Source organism: Rosa rugosa, chromosome 2, assembly GCF_958449725.1.
Source record: "Rosa rugosa chromosome 2, drRosRugo1.1, whole genome shotgun sequence".
Lineage (NCBI taxonomy): Eukaryota > Viridiplantae > Streptophyta > Magnoliopsida > Rosales > Rosaceae > Rosa > Rosa rugosa.
Window position 1 is genome coordinate 19,935,577 of NC_084821.1, and position 17,337 is coordinate 19,952,913.

At 38.7% G+C, this 17,337-nt stretch overlaps 2 protein-coding genes and 1 long non-coding RNA gene across 8 annotated transcripts; 1 reads left to right on the plus strand and 2 right to left on the minus strand.

Moving 5' to 3' along the window:
• The first annotated feature begins 293 nt into the window (after positions 1-293).
• Positions 294-5,852, plus strand: LOC133734238 (uncharacterized). 6 transcript variants are annotated; one of them, XR_009858160.1, is made up of 13 exons: positions 294-427; positions 569-790; positions 1,076-1,415; positions 1,578-1,679; positions 1,967-2,056; positions 3,112-3,230; positions 3,337-3,383; positions 3,504-3,542; positions 3,675-3,738; positions 4,234-4,294; positions 4,384-4,624; positions 5,133-5,422; positions 5,515-5,852. It is a non-coding gene; the product is annotated as an uncharacterized LOC133734238 (long non-coding RNA). The 6 variants fall into 6 exon arrangements; XR_009858157.1 differs by lacking the exons at positions 5,133-5,422; positions 5,515-5,852 and having other exon boundaries at positions 4,384-4,797; XR_009858158.1 differs by lacking the exons at positions 5,133-5,422; positions 5,515-5,852 and having other exon boundaries at positions 1,608-1,679; positions 4,384-4,796.
• Positions 5,853-7,995: 2,143 nt separating this feature from the next.
• On the minus strand, positions 7,996-9,727 carry LOC133730516 (uncharacterized mitochondrial protein AtMg00810-like). The gene is made up of 3 exons (XM_062158093.1): positions 9,532-9,727; positions 9,126-9,412; positions 7,996-8,823 (listed from the first exon to the last, which is right to left on the minus strand). Exons 1-3 carry the CDS (start codon positions 9,725-9,727, stop codon positions 7,996-7,998), a joined length of 1,311 nt encoding a protein of 436 aa, XP_062014077.1.
• Positions 9,728-11,305: 1,578 nt separating this feature from the next.
• LOC133730517 (uncharacterized) lies at positions 11,306-12,399 on the minus strand. The gene is made up of 4 exons (XM_062158095.1): positions 12,262-12,399; positions 12,068-12,160; positions 11,761-11,985; positions 11,306-11,680 (listed from the first exon to the last, which is right to left on the minus strand). Exons 1-4 carry the CDS (start codon positions 12,397-12,399, stop codon positions 11,306-11,308), a joined length of 831 nt encoding a protein of 276 aa, XP_062014079.1.
• Positions 12,400-17,337: the final 4,938 nt, after the last annotated feature.

Sequence of the window (17,337 nt, forward strand, 5' to 3'; positions counted from 1 at the left end):
GTGGAGACTAGGCGTTTTTTTATTATTACTTTATTTTATTTTTATTTTCATAATATGTATGTATTATATATATGTATAGTGTCAATGTGTGTGTTTTTTTCCTTTTAAAACTTTATTTTCTCTTTTCTTTTGGTTTTAATCTCCACTCTCTCATTCTCAAAAAATAAAAATACACTACTAGAATAATGTCATTAGACATCGCCACTATTAAATCGGTCAGGATTGCACCTGATGTTAAAAAACATGTTAACATTAGTTTGTGAAAAAACCGATCTCTATTGTTATTATGGACATCAGTCACCAAGAGAAACGATGAGAAGGCTGGGTTCAGTGACTTCATTCGATACTTCCAGTCTTGTTATTATGGACATCAGTCAGGATTGTTACTTACAGACTTGAGGGTTCGATTTCGGATTTGGATTTCTAGGTAAGGCTGGGTTCAGTGACTTCATTCGATACTTCCAGTCTTCCATTTCTGGGTTCGATTTCAGTTTTTCCAGTTTTGTTCATACTTCATAGTTGTTATTTGTTAATTTGTTATTACTATCTCATCTCTCTCTGTGTGTAGTTACTGATATGATCACCTATTATTGAATCAACTGCTGAGTCTACCAAGGATCATAGATCTAAAAAGTTAGCTTACAATGTTGCAAAGCTAGAGTTATCATCAGATGACAAGAGACACCCTGTCATAGTTTTACACTGGTCTGCAAATAGGTTAAGTCATCATCCTAGGGGCCAACTCTTTGTTTACGGAGGTGAAGGAATTGGGTCTGAAGAAGTTCTCACGGTATGATTTCAACTCAATTGATTTTGTTTTGTACTTTGTTGTTAGTTCTGTTACTTATATCTATGTTCCTGTGATACTCAATATTACTGTTAGAGGTACTGGTAAACAAATAGTATTTGTTAAAGACAGATTCATTTCAGCCCTTGACAATAACAATTAAGAATTCATGTAAAGCATTTCGCCCTGGAGACTTGCATAATTAACTCTGCATGTCTGCTCCTGGATCTAGATATTTCATTCGTCTTCTCTAATTCAACTTTGCAATAATTTCTCTCTAAATCACAGGTTCTAAGCGTGGATTGGTCTTCAGGAATAGAAAGTCTGAAATGCATAGGTCGTGTGGACCTTACACTTGTTGGTTCATTTGCAGATATGGTTTTACTTCCAGCTGCTGGTGCAATGGAGAACAGTGACACATTGCTATTCACTTTGACAAATCAGGGACAACTGCATGTCTATGACAAGGCTTGCTGGTCTGCCTTAATGTCCCACCAAAAGAAAAGGACTGATGGGACTACAGTGCAGTATATATCCTATGTTTATACCTACTACTGAACCGTGCATGACAGTGGCAAAGCTTGCTTTGGTGGATGGAGATGGGAAATACTCCTCAGCTTTGTCCAAGGTAGTGTTCTTTTGGTACTATCATCAACCATCACTTAGGTTTTCTATAATAACGAGATTGTCTAGGCTGAAAAACTTCATGAAGCATATAGAAGGAGAATTCAAGTATTCTTCCCCTTCCCTGTCTCTTCCTTTGCTGATTTTGTGTCTTTTGGTCATTAAGGAAGTTTCAGTTGACAAGTCTATATTCCAGGCAGTGCAAAGATGAGGCTGAACTTGCTGAACATGTTGGTTTAACATGTAGCCTGTCATCCTGCCTTTTCAGGTATGAACACTCTTATTTATTTACTTAATACCTGCTCATAGTTTCAGTACGCTTTACAACATGCTTGCACTAAATACGAGTTTTCTGGAATTTAATATACATATATCAACATCACAGACAGTGTTTCTCTAAAGTTGTTATGTCCAAATTTGCATATTTCTAAATTTGTATACCATAACTTAGGAAATTTATACACCTCTGTGCGTTTTTTTTATCCTTTATGTGTGTGTGCAGTTTTACAATTAGGTCATTATTCTGATTCTACCTTCTCAATTATGAATATGCAGGAAGAAGTTAACTAGACTTGATGTAAATGCTAATGGATCCTTTATTACAAAGGACTGCATTGACCGGCATTTGATAAAAAAGAGCTCATGGTGAGTAGTATGATGTCAACCAATTAATCATTATAGAAGAATCATAAGATAACACGATACCCAAATTCAAAAGACTATGGTGAACAAAGATTGAAGATATGCCTTCCTAGGGTGGAGATGGTAACCATTATAAGATGAAGTTCTATGTGTTTGATATTGTTATTTATGGTGAGGCAGAAATAGTTTGAGTGGTGACGTCTTATTATCTTTTACCTTTTGTCTCTGGTCTTGGAGTCACAGAGTGGTCAGATAGTGATGGAATTGGCTTTATGCCTAAGGGAGTCAGACCTAGCAAAAAGTAGTGAAAGTTGACACACCTCCGGTGCCTCTAATCCACTCAAGAGTGAATTGAATAAAAAATATGGTTGTTGTGATACTACACCACTTGATACATTGTCTTGTTTCCTTGATGGGAATTTGATAGCTTTGCCTCCACTATCTGGGGTTATAGAACCCCCAATTTGGGTATTATGACTATATATTGCCAGGAATATTTCTTTTAGGTTGAGGAGAACTAGGTATGATCTGATGAACTAGGTTGTCTCTCTACTTTTGAAAAGGGTTGTGATAGGACAGACATGAGAAGAGGAACCATAATGAAAGTGGAAGGACAGAGAGTAAGAGAGACCTTCCAGTCTAGTTTTCTAGTGAGGGAAACCCTCCTTCCTTTAAACTTTTAACTAAAACTGTATCTGGAATTCTTGTTATATTTATGAATTCAATTTGAATCAATCTCCCAAACACCTTCCAGTCTAGTTTTCTAGTGAGGGAAACCCTCCTTCCTTTAAACTTTTAACTAAAACTGTATCTGGAATTCTTGTTATATTTATGAGTTCAATTTGAATCAATCTCCCAAACACCTAAGAGTTTCACTCAGTCTTTCACTTCTATGATTATGCTCATCTATGCCAACGCTATTCATTACAAGCTTGGGCAAAAAAAAACAGTACCATAGAAGAAGCCTTCTAAGTTGATTTGTCTGTTTTTCATGATTTTTTTTCTATTATGTCTTTGAGCTTTTTATTTCAGTACCTGACATTAGTTTCTGCATCCAGGTTAAAGGCTTTGGTAGCTATCCCGAAGGTGCAGCCACGATTTGCTATTGCCATGCATAGGCAAGAAGTATCCTACCTTGAAGTCTCTGTTGAGTGTTTACATGGACCCAAATATATCAGTAAGTATAAATATTAGAATGCCTCTTCTGTTTGACTGGCCATGACGAATAAACAACAGATAACTAGATTGCTCTAATTGTTTATTTGACCTATGTAAATTTCCAGTTTGGCAGATTTAATTGCCTTGGAAGAAAAGGTTATAGTTTGAAAAGGTTCGTGATTTTTGTGCATGAATTTGGTTGTGCATGAATTTTGGTTTGTAGAGGTTTTACTTTTTTTATTTTTAACTAATCGATTGGAATCTAATTGATTTTCTTTTTGCATCTTTTCAGATACTGTAATCGGTTTTCCAGGTTTCATGCTTTGTGCAGGTGAAAGTTTTTGCTATGATTTTTGTTTTTTAACTTCAAACTTTTGATTGAATTGTTCATAGGTTGAATCTGGTAATAGAGAATGAGCATTTTGATAGTGAACCCATAAAGTGTTTTGTCATTTTGGTTCAGGATCACAACTTCTGGACCTTCATAGTGTGAGTTCAAATTTATAGAAGAGTATTTCTGTTTTCAGGTATCTATTTGATTCTCTGACCCTTTTTTCTTTTGGTGCCAAATGTTGTTTAATGCAAGTGATTGGGGGTTTTCAGAGTTTGGATCTCATTTAACCAGAGTTATCTTTTTCTTCTTTGTTTCGGATCTAGCTGTTTGGGAAAAAATGATGTAGCTTTGCTGAATGCTCATGGTGGAATGTTCATTATGAACTTGGTTTTGATAAAAATCCCTACTTTAAGGAAGTATAGACTATTGTATATTTAAAGCAAAACCATTAATTAAAATGCTTTCGAAAGATTCAGGTTTGCAACTATTGAAAGAGCAAGAACAAAATTGAAATTCGACCTAGCTCACAGTGATAGCCACTAGAAACTGAATAGTGAATACAAACTGAGCATCGACTGCTCTCATTGCCTTGCACGCTCTCTTGATTATCACCTCAAAGGGAATGTTGTTTTCATAATGAGTTTTTATATTACTGGATGACTTATTGTGTCATTTTAATGTTGTATAGGGAAACTGGACTTTGGAACATGCAAAGCTCAAAGCTAGGGTGTTTTACAGAGAAATCAAAGGTACCACCAATTTTGTTAAATAAGAAAGTATTTATTTTTTCGTTAGGTTGTGATAATAGCATTACATTTTGCCATGTTCTTATTTGCAGTCATTTTATTGGGGGAGGACCTCCTATCGTTAAGTACGAAAGAGCTTCAGAATTTGGAGCAGCAACTTGATTCTGCTCTAAAGCACTAGATTGCTTAATTGGTAATTGTTTGAAACGCTGGCTGGAAAGTGAAATCACCAGAACCTGGAGCTGTCATCATTGGTGGTTTTATAGGACTGAAATTTTGGTACACTTCCTGAGACAGAACTAAGTTCTCCACCTCGAGTTCCCTCTATCTTGGGTAATATATGTAAAGAATTTTCCTATGGTTCGCAGGGTTTGTTAATGTATTGTAATCAGCAAATCGCTTCATGCATGTGTCAGTATCTATCATTGTTCCATATTTGTGATTCATATGCATCTCTGTTCTTATCTCTGCAGTCAATTTTTGACTTGATGTCTTGATGAGTACATTTTTTTCTTCTGTTTTTGCATTGATTGAGTGTGTAGGAATGCTTGGATGGTTTCTGTGGCATTATGAGTTTGGCTTTTTGGCTTTGGGTATCTGAGAACTTGATTGTGAAATTGATTTATTTTTCTGGTTATCTTTCTCAAAGTGAAGCTAATCAGTTTTCCTTGATGGTATGGCAGCAGACATTGGTTTTTCTTCTTTAGCTTTGTTAATAAGCACCTTTTTGCATCCCCTAGTTGTACAAAGAGCTTTATGTAACTATTTCTGCTTTACAAGCTTCTTGTAAGTCACTGACTGTGGATTGAAGCATTAAACATGATTTGAATTTTGGATGCAGATGGTTATATGCAGATTCTTATGGATGAGTGGAATATAAAACCTCCTAGTTGGGTGAGTTCTGATCCTTGTGATGGCTGGGAAGGTATTAAGTGCACCAATTCACGCATCACTGTCTTGTAAGTTCTTGGTCTTCACCTTTTTAGTGCTCCTGGAAGTTGCTTGCTTCATATTTTATGAGGATATTACCGGAAAAATCTTGGTCTGTTTTTATACATGCAAATGTTGGAATGCTTTTGCAAGAGGGCTTCCATACATTTCGTGGGGGATTTTGGAATTACTTCAGTATGGGTAAGAGTACTTCCCTTCGATTCTTTCACGTAGTTTGAAGTTTATGTGCAAGTCCATTTAGTTAAATCCCTTGTCAATTGTGTGCTTTGCAGCAAGTTCATAATAGGAAGTTGCGACACAAAGCTCTTAGAACTGCTGGATTGTAAAGATTGCTCAACTCTTGGGCATTGTATGCTTATGTAAGGGTATACCCAATAACAACTTGACGAGGTGCGCATTGAAGTAGCCGACTACTTACAGACTCTGCTGTAGATCTCTGACCAACTTCTATATTTAGAGTTAGGCTAGCTTTTGATTAACATTTTTGTAACAATTATGAACAAACATAATACTAATTGCTATGCTGGCCTTTTAGTAGGTGAATTGGAGTATTATTTTGCCCACTTTGTAAACTGTTACGGATGATGATTTCTTATAAAATACTCCAATATTCAGACCATTCTTGTCAACTATCGAAATTGCAATTTATAGTAGCAGGTACATATTCTGTGGACATCATCCTCTTTATAAAATATGATGTCTAGATATAAAGTTGAAATCAGTTTTAAGTTTTAACCATAAAAACTGATGTCCAGTAATACAGATACATCAGTTCTAAAATGAAAATCGATGTTACTAAAATATACAGACATCGATTTTTTTTTCCAAAACGATATGTCACTGACTACTAGACATCAGTTCTAACATGAAAATCGATGTTACTGAAATATACAGATATCGATTTTTTGTCGAAAACGATATGTTACTGAGTACCAGACATCAGTTCCAAAATAGAAATCGATGTTACTAAAATATACAGACATTGATTTTTTTTCGAAAACGATATGTTACTGAGTACTAGACATCAGTTCCAAAATGGAAATCGATGTTATTATAATATACAGACATCGTTTCTTAAATCAATAACGATGTTAAAACACAAACTTGTGTTGTATAATATATATTTCTTTAAGCATTAGATACAATAAAATGAGGGTTTAACAATAGTCAAACATGCAAGTTTGTTATCATTTAAACCTATTTACATCGATTTCTAATGAGGAACTGATGTCTAAAATAATACTAGACATCGGCTAAAAACCGATGTCTGCATTTTCCGGATTTTTCTCATCACCCACAAAGACATCGGTCAGGTTTTTGTTAGACATCGGTTTTTGGCCGATGTCTGGGGCCAAAATTCTAGTAGTGATAAAAAATTTCCACTCTCTGATCACAGTGTTATGATTGTAATGATATTAATTAGAGTAAGGGCATAATTGTCATTTCAGGTGTGATTAGGAGAAACAAAGTCCAGATGCTTCGTGAACTCTCTCACCTCTCCCATTTTTCTCTCTACACTCTCGCGTTCTCTACCTCTCTCTCTCTCGTCATCCTTGCTCTTCCTCTTGCCAAAATTGATGATCAAATACCCAAAATCTTCGTTGTCTTCACTAAGGAAAGCTCCAGTCATCTACCAATTGATTGTTTTGGTGATTAGACTTAAGATTCGAATTTCGATCCTTAGCTTTCTCTCTCATCAGGTTCATCGCCGGAACCACCACCATCCAATCAGGTCGCAGGCGATTCGACTTAGATGACTCTCCATTCTGATCCACCATCATCAGCTCAGATGACTCTCCATCCATGCTCTTATCTTTGAATTGAAATTCAGAGTTGGTTTCTTTGATCTTCGAGTTTGAAGCTGAAATTGAGTTTCTCCATTTTTGATGGTATAAAACCCCAAATCAGTTTTGTTATTTGGTGGTCTGTGAATTTGGTTATTGAGTTATGGTCTTACAATTTCTTCAATGTGATTTTCTGGGATAATAGAAAGAACTGAGAGGAGGAGAGAGGAAGAAAATTGAGGGCAGTAAATTTTGCTCAGTAAATTCGTTAGACAAAAGGCGCGTGGTTTGCACGCACTGTTAGTTTTGACAGTGCGAATGCACTGTTAGTGCATGGAATACGCTCCCGTATCTGTGGCACTTACATAGCTACACTTCCACATGCAAGTATGCAACGTTGTCAAGTAGACAAGGTTAATGTTCATTAGTCAAAACTAGTAGTTTTTCTCCTAGTTGATAATGATTTTACCAACAAGGCATGCACAAGTGAATCTCACTATGTACTATAGGACAGTTTTTTTATTTTTTATTTATTTTTTTATTTTACTGTAGGAAAATTTTGTTTAATAAAGGGTTTATTAATTTTAACCTCTTCACGACTTCACGTATCTTTTTCTAATGATAAGTTTGGGGTAGTGTATGAGACTCATTTCGTGTGAAAGGGTAACCAGTGTAGTGTATGTTAAGAACTATGTGATCTAGAAAGGAATTGCAAGATTAGAGATTCAAAACAAGATGGAGGAATGACTTAGTCTTTTATTGAATAACAACTTGGCTATATAATAGCCTTACACAGCTCGAACAAGAAATCAACAACCCACGTAGTCAACTAACTATGTGGTAAAACCCTAAGAAATAATCAACGCATTAAAAGCACAACCCTAATTAATAGGGTGGTTATTAACATAAATAACAAAAAACCCTAACAGAAACCCTAATTCCTATCATTCCCTCCCTTAAACTAAACACTTAGTTTGCTTCAGGTGTCTCGCAAACTCCCAACAAACCACGCAGCTTTAGGAATAAGTCAAGCTTGAGAGGCTTAGTAAATACATCAGCAACCTGCTCTTGTGTGCCACAAAGAACTAATTGCACAACTCCTTCCTTAGTTAAATCACGCAAGAAGTTGAAGCGCACATCAATGTGCTTACTTCTACCGTGCATTACCGGATTTCTTGACAATTTAATCGTTGAACTATTATCATAGAAAATGGTAGTACACTCACCTCCTTCATAACTGAGCTTTTTTAGAATTATCTTCATCCACAAAATGGTAGTACACTCACCTCCTTCATAACTGAGCTTTTTTAGAATTATCTTCATCCACACCACTTGGCATGCACACGCTGCAGCAGCAATAGACTCGTTCTCAGTTGTCGAAAGAGTGACAATTGGCTGCTTCCTTAAAGACCAGGCCACTGCCCTTGAATTCAATATGAATGCATAACCAGACGTACTTTTCCTATCCTCCAAGCAGCCTGCATAATCACTATCGGTGAATGCAGCTAAATCCTTGTTACCTTCCTTCTTGTAAAAGATCCCAAAGTTCACCGTCCCCTTCACATATCTCAACACTCTCTTAGCTGCCATGAGATGAAGCTCTGTAGGTTGTGACATATATCTGCTAATTAAGCTCACTGCATACATCAAATCTGGACGAGTAGCTGTTAAATACATTAAGCTTCCCACAACATGCTTATAAAAGGTGGCATCAACTTCAACCCCATTCTTATCTCTTGAAATCTTAAACCTCGGAACAATAGGTGTTTCAGCTGTCTCATGAGGGGTCTGATCCAGCTAAATCACGAGATATTGGTCTGCTACGATCGCTATCGGTCTCGCTTATCTGCAAAACAAACGAAGGTCAAAGGGAAGACCGGGTGTGCCGGCCTTCAACGCTCAGATGCCTAAGTCAGTATAGTTATAAGATAATGATAATGGAAAGCGATAGTAAACAGTTACCTCTTTGGGTTGTTGGAGATGACCTTAATGTAGCAGATATGTGGGAGCCTGGTTCCGTTTATTTCGATGTGGGATGATCGGGGTTCCCGATATTGCCTCGAGGGGTATTGGGACCCTCAGCTGGGAGCTTTCCTTACTTCCGTATTGGCGATACGAGTCTTGTGCTTCCGATACTTGTTCCTAGGAGGTATATGCATACCAACAATAGGATTTAAGACTGCATTACTTCCTTCAATCCCAAACCTCTTTAACACATCCATTGCATACTTCTTTTGGCCAATAAAAATCCCATCACTCAACTGCAACACTTCAATCTTGAGAAAGTATTTCATTTTTCCCAAATCGGACATTTTGAACTCCCTCATCATTGAATTCTTAAACTCCTCAATCATCATCACATTATCCCCAATATAGATTAAATCATCTACATATAGACTTACAATTAAAATGTTACCTTCATTGTTTGTCTTGATGAAGAGAGTTTGTTCACTATGGCTTTTTTCAAACCCCTCCCTTAAGAAATAAGCTTCAATTCGACTGAACCATGTTTCAGTCCATATAAAGCTTTCTTTAGTTTGTAGACTTTATGAGGGTCCTCCTTCTTCACATATCCTCTAGGTTGTTCCATGAACACATCCTCAGTCAACTCTGCCTGCAAGAAAGCTGAGTTGACATCAAGCTGGTATACAATCCAGCTTCTTTGTGTTGCAAGTGCAAGAATCATCCTCATAGTATCCATTCTAGCTACTGGTGCAAAAACCTCGGAGTAGTCAATCCCATACTCTTGTGCATAGCCCTTTGCAACCAAGCGAGCTTTGTACTTCTCTATCTCCCCATGCTCATTTAATTTTGTCTTGTATACCCACTTGACGCCAATTCATTTTGCTCTTGCAGGTAAGTCAGTGAGGATCCAGGTTTCATTCTTCTCAATGGACTTGATTTCTGAGTCCATTGCTTGCTTCCAATTGTCACTGCACACGGCTACCTCAAAACACACAGGATCTGCAGTTGCAAATAAGGCCAAATTCACATCAATATCTTCCTCAGACAACCCCTCACCACTCATATAGTCCTGCATCCAAACCAGAGGCCTCCTATCTCTTTCTTCTTCACTTGAGCTCGGACTTGACTAACCTGATAGTCCTTCTCCAGTCATAGAACTTGATTCAACATTGTCACTCCCTTCAGTGCCATCTTCAACATCATCCTCGGACTCTCCTGCATCATTGATTTGCTCCTCACTTTCTCCCCATTCTAGATCAACCATCACTTAATTATTATAACTTCTGTCCCAATCCTATTGTCTATCTTCCTAAAATACAACATCCTTGCTAATCACTATCTTCTTAGCAACATGATCATACATTCTACAACCTTTCGACTCTTCACTCACACCTAGAAACACACAACTGAAACTCTTGTCTTCTAGCTTAGTCCTCCTCACATCAGGCACATGTTCATGACAAACACATCCAAAAACCCTAAGATGCTCCACAGATGGCTTGTCACCACTCCAAGCTTCTTGCGGTGTAACATCTTTCACAGCCAAGGTGGGGCAATGATTCAAGACATAGATGGTCCAGTTCGCAGGTTCAGGCCAAAAGGTCTTAGGAATCTTCTTTTCGGACAACATGCACCTCACCATATTCATCACTGTCCGATTCTTTCTCTCTACCACTTCGTTTTGCTGAGGACTGTATGCAGTGGTGAGTTGTCTTCTTATCCCATTCCTTTTACAGAAATCATTAAACTCCCCCGAGGTAAACTCCCCTCCACGATCAGTGCGCAAGCACTTGATGTTCAAACTGGTTTCCTTCTCCACATAGCTCTTGAAATACTTGAATGAGGCAAAGGCTTCCGATTTTTCAATTAAGAAATAAGACCAAGCTTTTGTGCTAAAATCGTCTATAAAACATAACAAGTACCTCTTAGGACTGTTGGAGATGGGAGTAATAGGTCTACACACATCGGCATGAATGAGTTCTAGCTTCTGTAAGGCTCTCCAAGTACTTCTTTTTGGGATAGGATCTCGGTGTTGCTTGCCTATCAAGCAATCCATGCACAACACGTCTGAAATCAGAAGTTTAGGCAATCCATGAACCATGTTCTTGAGCTGCAAGGTCTTTAGGCCTTTGTGACTGAGGTGGCCAAGTCTGCGATGCCAAAGATTAGTGATGTCTTGAGAGGTTGCGTGAATGAATGTTTCCTGCTTCGATCGCGATTTGCTTGTTTGGGACTGAGCTAATAAGATAAACATCCGATTAGCAGTCATTTTGGTCTGAATGACTAATCCCTACTGTGGATGATAAATCCTACACTATCCGGCTTGTATGAGAATTGCAAGACCTCTCTCTTGCAGTTGTCCTATGCTCAGCAGGTTGTTCTTCAGCTCCGGTACAAAAAACACTCCTGAAATGACAAGATTGAATCCATTCAACTGCAGCTTGACACTTCCTTTGCCAGCAACACTCATCCTTGTGTTATTTCCCAACTTGACCATTTGTCGAAAGCTTTCATCCAACTCAGAAAATAAGGATCTATCACCACACATGTGGTTACTACAACCCGAGTCTAAAAACCATGCATCTTCTCTCTTTGCCCTATTGATTTCAATGTAAGCCATCAGAAGCATCTCTTCTTGCTCATCCATCTTTGCATAATTTGCTTCTTTGCCCCATGTAGGACACTCGTACTGGAAATGACCGAGCTTGTGGCACCTATAACATTCAACAATCTACGACCTCTTCCACTTAGCTTTTCCTCATAGGACACCTTGAGAGCCTGTTCTTCACCACTTTGCCTATGAAATTTTTGCTTATGAACTATCAAGGAGCTTTGTAGCTCATCAATGGACAGTTTGTCAATATCTTTAGACTCTTTAATTGAACAGACTATATAGTTAAATTTGTCAGTTAAAGATCTAAGAATGTTCTCTACAATAGTCACATCTTTCATCTCTACTCCATACACACGCATCTTATTAGCCACAGTCATAACCTTAGTAAAGTACTCAGTAATAGTTTCACCTTATTTCATCTCTAGGGTTTCAAAGTCCTTTCGTAGAGCTTGAAGGACTAACCTCTTCACTCTGGCATTCCCCGCGTACTTCCTCCTCGTAGAATCCCAAATCTCCTTCGACGTATCCTTCTTCAATATGGTCTCCAGAATTGTTCTGTCAATTTCCTAAAACAAGTAATTCTTTACTTTCAGATCCTTCAACTTCATCTCATCGAGCTTCTTCTGCTGTGTCTCAGTCACAGGTGCTCCATCTACCGGTTCCTCATAACCAGTTTCAACTAAACTCCAATATTTCTTTGATCTAAGGAAATTCTCCATTAGCATACTCCAGTGGTCATAATGACCATCAAATCGGGGGATCGCTGGTTGAACGAAATTCCCTTCACTCGTCATCTCACACTGTTTGGAAGTCACTCAAAGGTGCGGCTTATCTCTCTCTCAGGCCCAGTGGGGGCTCTGATACCACTTTGTTAAGAACTATGTGATCTAGAAAGGAATTGCAAGATCAGAGATTCAAAACAAGATGGAGGAATGACTTAGTCTTTTATTGAATAACAACTTGGCTATATAATAGCCTTACACAGCTCGAACAAGAAATCAACAACCCACGTAGTCAACTAACTACGTGGTAAAACCCTAAAAAATAATCAACGCATTAAAAGCACAACCCTAATTAATAGGGTGGTTATTAACAGAAATAACAAAAAACCCTAACAGATCGAAACCCTAATGCCTATCAGTGTATGAGGCTCAACGGTCATAGTTGATCACATAACATCATTTCCAGTGGCGGAGCCAGAAATTGATCTCAACTGAGGCACTAAAAAGTTTTTTTTTTTTTTTTAAATTGAAACTTAAACTTAAAATATATCAAAATTGTAATAGAAATAAAAATTAGAATAAGGTTAGGGAAAGATCAATATAATTTATCTTTGAACTTTGAAACTATATGAAAGAATACTATTAATGTTTTTTTTTTTTTTTTTTTTGCTGAGAAGAAATATTAATGTTAAAAAAATAATAATATATTAGCACATTGAGAAGAAATAACAGTATTTATGAAAAAAAAAAAAAATAGCACGTTGCTGCTAATAGTATTCCAAATAGGGACCAGCCTCACACAATATATATGCCTCAAACCACTAGATCAAGACAATATTCATTTTTTTTTTTTTTGAAGGTAAAAGATACTGAGCTTTATTGAATTAAGTAGGAGAGAGAAGCCCCTTTTGGGCAAGATCTGCGATGCAATTAGGTGTATGATTCACCCAATTGCTACATTGCTGGGATTCAAAGGCTAAATTAGCTAATCTATGTGCAACCTTGTTGCATGTTCTAGGAGCAAAAGACACCTTGACCTGTGGCAAACTTCTCAAGGTGCTCCGGATGTCATCAACTAAGATTCCATGTTCAGATAGAATAGCAGTTCACCCATTGATGTCATAGACAGCTCGTTGGCAATAAGTCTCAACGAGAACTGACTGAATACTCTGTTGCTGCACAAACCTCAGGCCGGTTTCAATAGCCAGAAGCTCCACTTGCAACGCCGAACTAGCAAACTGAACAGCAGATTAAAAGGCAGCAACGACCTTTCCATTAGAGTTTCTAAGGACTCCTCCAATTCCACCTCGTGTTAATTGAGATATGAAGGCCCCATCAACGTTGAGTTTGAGGTCATGCCTAGCAGTAGGCCTCCATACTTGTGTAACGCGGTGACTGGGTGTAGCCTCATTGATGGTTGACTTCTGAAATTCTTCCAACCATGTCATAGTACTAAAGAAAATGTTGGCTGCCGTACGTGTTGTGCCCTCCCACAACATAGTATTGCGACTTGTCCATAGGCCCCAGATGAGCATCATTAACTTCTCAAAGACCTCGAATTTGAGACTCACAGCTTGGCTCAACATCCATTCCTTGAAAGGAGTTTGAGGGAGGAGAGAATGTTGCAGGTAAAAGGGAGCATGGGACAATAAAGTATAAGCTGTGGGGCACTTACAGAAAGTATGATAAGTGTCCTCAATCTGATAATCACATAGAGGACAGTTGAGTAGTCCCTCATAACCCTTTGTAGTGAGTCTTTCTCTAGTAGGCAGTAAATTGCAGCAGGCTCTCCAAACACAAATTTAAACTTTCTAAGGTACCTTAGCTTGCTAGAGTTTCCTCCACAGTTCCTTAAAAGGATCACCGGTGGAAGTTGATGCAAGAGCATTGCCAAGAACATGCTCCCTAGCAATCCAGTACGCACTCTTTACCGTGAACCAACCACGCTTATCCAAGCTCTAATATTGCTTGTCAGGGATGCCATATCGACCTAGAGGAATGCTGAAGATTTTGGTGGCAACAATAGGGCGAAAAGCAGCATGAATAATATTTGGAATCCACTGCCTTGTCCGTGAATCAATCAAGTCTGCCACAAACTCAACAGGAGACTCAGTTGGTCTTTGAATGAGGGATTGTGGGCAGTTTGGAACCCAATGGTCATGCCACACACGGATATTTGTCCCATCTCCAACCCGCCATCGAATACCAGCATTTAATACTGGTCGTCCAGCAAGAATACTCCTCCAAGAGAAGGAGGGTGCATCCCCTAGGTCTGCTTGCCAAAACTCACAATTTGGAAAGTACCTTCCTTTGTATAATTGAGCTATAAGCGATGAAGGATTTGTAACAATTCTCCAACCCTGTTTAGCTAACATAGCAAGGTTATAAGCATAAATGTTTTTAAAACCCATACCACCTTCATGCTTGGTAAGACAAAGCCTCTCCCAACGTCTCCAATGGATTTTCTTTTTGTCTGATGTATCACCCCAAAAGAAAGAAGCGCACAGCTTGTGTATGTCATTACAGAGAGTTTTTGGCAGTAGGTAACAATTCATAGCATAAAGTGGCATGGTTTGAGCCACTGCTTTTATCAAAATCTCCTTGCTAGCACAACTTAGAATTTTAGCCTTCCAATTTTCAAGCTTCTTGGATAATTTTTCCTTGATGTACTGAAATATCTGAGTCTTTGACTTGCCAACACGTAATGGAATGCCCAAATAGCGATCATGCTCCTTTTCACACTTGACTTCTAACAAGGCCGCAAGTATTTCATGAGTCTCAGCAGGGACATTTTTGTTGAACACCACACTACTTTTTTGAAAGTTAACTTTCTGCCCAGAAGCTCTTTCATAGATGTTCAAAATATTTCTGTAAGTAAGACACTCCTCAACAGTAGCAGCACCAAACAAGATGCTATCATCGGCAAAAAATAAGTGGTGAAGTATTGGGGCTTGAGGACACATCTTCAGACCCTAAATGGCTCCAGAATCCATGGCTTGTGATATCAATCCAGATAAACCCTCTGCACATAAAATCAAGAGATATGGGGAAAGAGGATCGCCCTGCCGGATACCTCGAGTTGGGATAATTGTGTCAGAGGGTTCCCCCTGTATAAGAAGAGCATAGCTAACCGAAGTGATATAGCTCATCACCATATTAACCCATTTTGAAGAAAAGCCAAGCTTCACTAACATAGCTGAAAGAAAAGGCCATTCCAATTTGTCATAAGCCTTGCTTATGTCTAACTTGAGAGAGAAGAAACCCTCTTCCTGCGTCTTGAGTTTATGCATGAAGTGAGCTGCCTTAGTAGCCACCAATGTATTATCTGAAATCAAACGACCAGGTACATATGCACTTTGAAGAGGAGAGATGATGTCAGGGAGCCACTTTTTCAAACGATTGGCAATGACTTTGGAACTGATTCTGTAGATTACATTACACAAGGCTATAGGTCAAAAATGTGAGGCAATAGTTGGAGACTTTACCTTTGGGATTAGGCAAATGTGAGTGAAGTTGGATTCTCTCCAAATATCTCCATGTTCCAAGAAGTTCCAAATAGCAACACATACATCTAGGCCAACAATATGCCAATATTTTTGAAAGAAAAACGGAGACATACCATCTGGTCTTGGACTCTTGGAAGGATGCATTTGGAACAAGGCTGCTTTTATCTCCTCCTCTGAATATGGCAGATTCAAATCATCATTCATAAGGTCAGTTACCTTTAATGGAGTAGCACGAAAAACCTCTGAAATGGCAGAATCATCAACTCCTTCAGAAGTGAAGGTCATGTTGTAAAAATCCAACAAGAGTCTCTTAACCTCTTGAGGATCATCAGTCCAAATTCCGTCCTCATTGTGTAGACCTCGAATAGTATTTCTACTCTTCCTATTTGAGGCCTTACGATGGAAGTAGGCCGAGTTCCGATCTCCATCTTTTAACCACATAGCCCTTGATCTTTGCCTCCAATATTTTTCCTGTATGGAAAGCAGCTGACTTTGCCTAATATGCAACTTCCTTTGTTCTTCATATTGCCACGAGGAGTAAGGTTGCCCCATAATGTCCTGCAACTTCTCCTGTATTTCACGAAGCTCAAGCTTGTACTTTTGAAAATCTGTATCATGCCATTGTAGGAGCTGTTGACCCGTGGAATGAATCTTTGACCCCAGTTGCTGCATCATGTTCCCTGTTAAAGGTGTGGACCAATTTTGTTTGATAATATTCGGCATCTGTCGTGTCCATGCCAGACTTCTTCAAAGCGAAAGCGTCAGCTTCCAGGTCGAAAGTGCACACGCTCAGTCCTCACCTCTATCAACAGAGGATTGTGATCAGAATCCGATGGAGGCAACGTAATCGTTCTGCTTAACGGGAACATACTTTTCCAGATCCCTGAACAAAAACTGCGATCCAATCGTTCCTTAGTGAACTTGTTAAACCAAGTATATCGACCTCCATAGAAACGCATATCCACCAAGCCTACAGTAGCTATAGTGTTACGAAACTGAGCCATAGGAGCAAAAGCTCGGGGAGGACCACCAGACTTGTCATCTCTGGTCATCAATTCGTTGAAATCCCCAGCCATCAACCATGGTAAAGAGCAAACTTCTGATGCTAGGTTTTCAATGAGATCCCATGTTTTATGTCTATCCTCTCTGGCAGCAAAACCATACACCCCAGTAAATCTCCAGACCCGATCCGTCTCAATCTCCCTAACATTTGCATCAATATGGTGCAGAGATTTAGTGCGCAGATCAACATGAAGATCACAACTCCATATCAGAGCAAGTCCCTGTGACTCTCGCTCTTTCTGAACACAAATATTGCTCGCAAAACCAAGTCTAGATGTGAGAGAGTCTATCAGTTTTGGAGTTGTTAGAGTTTCAGCCAAGAAGATCAGATACGGGCGCTTGGCATGAACCAAATCAATCAAGGCTCGTTGTGTTTTGAGGTTAACAATACCTCTGCAGTTCCAGACGAGGACATTGCCCGGAATCATGGTGGCCAGAATGC

Excerpts from the sequence above, each read along its gene's own strand:
- LOC133730516 (XM_062158093.1), bottom strand. The coding sequence starts at position 9,727 with ATGGATACTATGAGGATGATTCTTGCACTTGCAACACAAAGAAGCTGG. Across the intron at positions 9,413-9,531 it reads TTTATATGGACTGAAACATG|ATGATTTAATCTATATTGGG; the intron begins GTTCAGTCGAAT and ends GTCTATATGTAG. Across the intron at positions 8,824-9,125 it reads CTCGTATCGCCAATACGGAA|CTGGATCAGACCCCTCATGA; the intron begins GTAAGGAAAGCT and ends CTCGTGATTTAG.
- LOC133730517 (XM_062158095.1), bottom strand. The coding sequence starts at position 12,399 with ATGACGAGTGAAGGGAATTTCGTTCAACCAGCGATCCCCCGATTTGAT. Across the intron at positions 11,986-12,067 it reads GGGAATGCCAGAGTGAAGAG|GTTATGACTGTGGCTAATAA; the intron begins GTTAGTCCTTCA and ends TACTTTACTAAG. Across the intron at positions 11,681-11,760 it reads GTGAAGAACAGGCTCTCAAG|TACGAGTGTCCTACATGGGG; the intron begins GTGTCCTATGAG and ends GGTCATTTCCAG.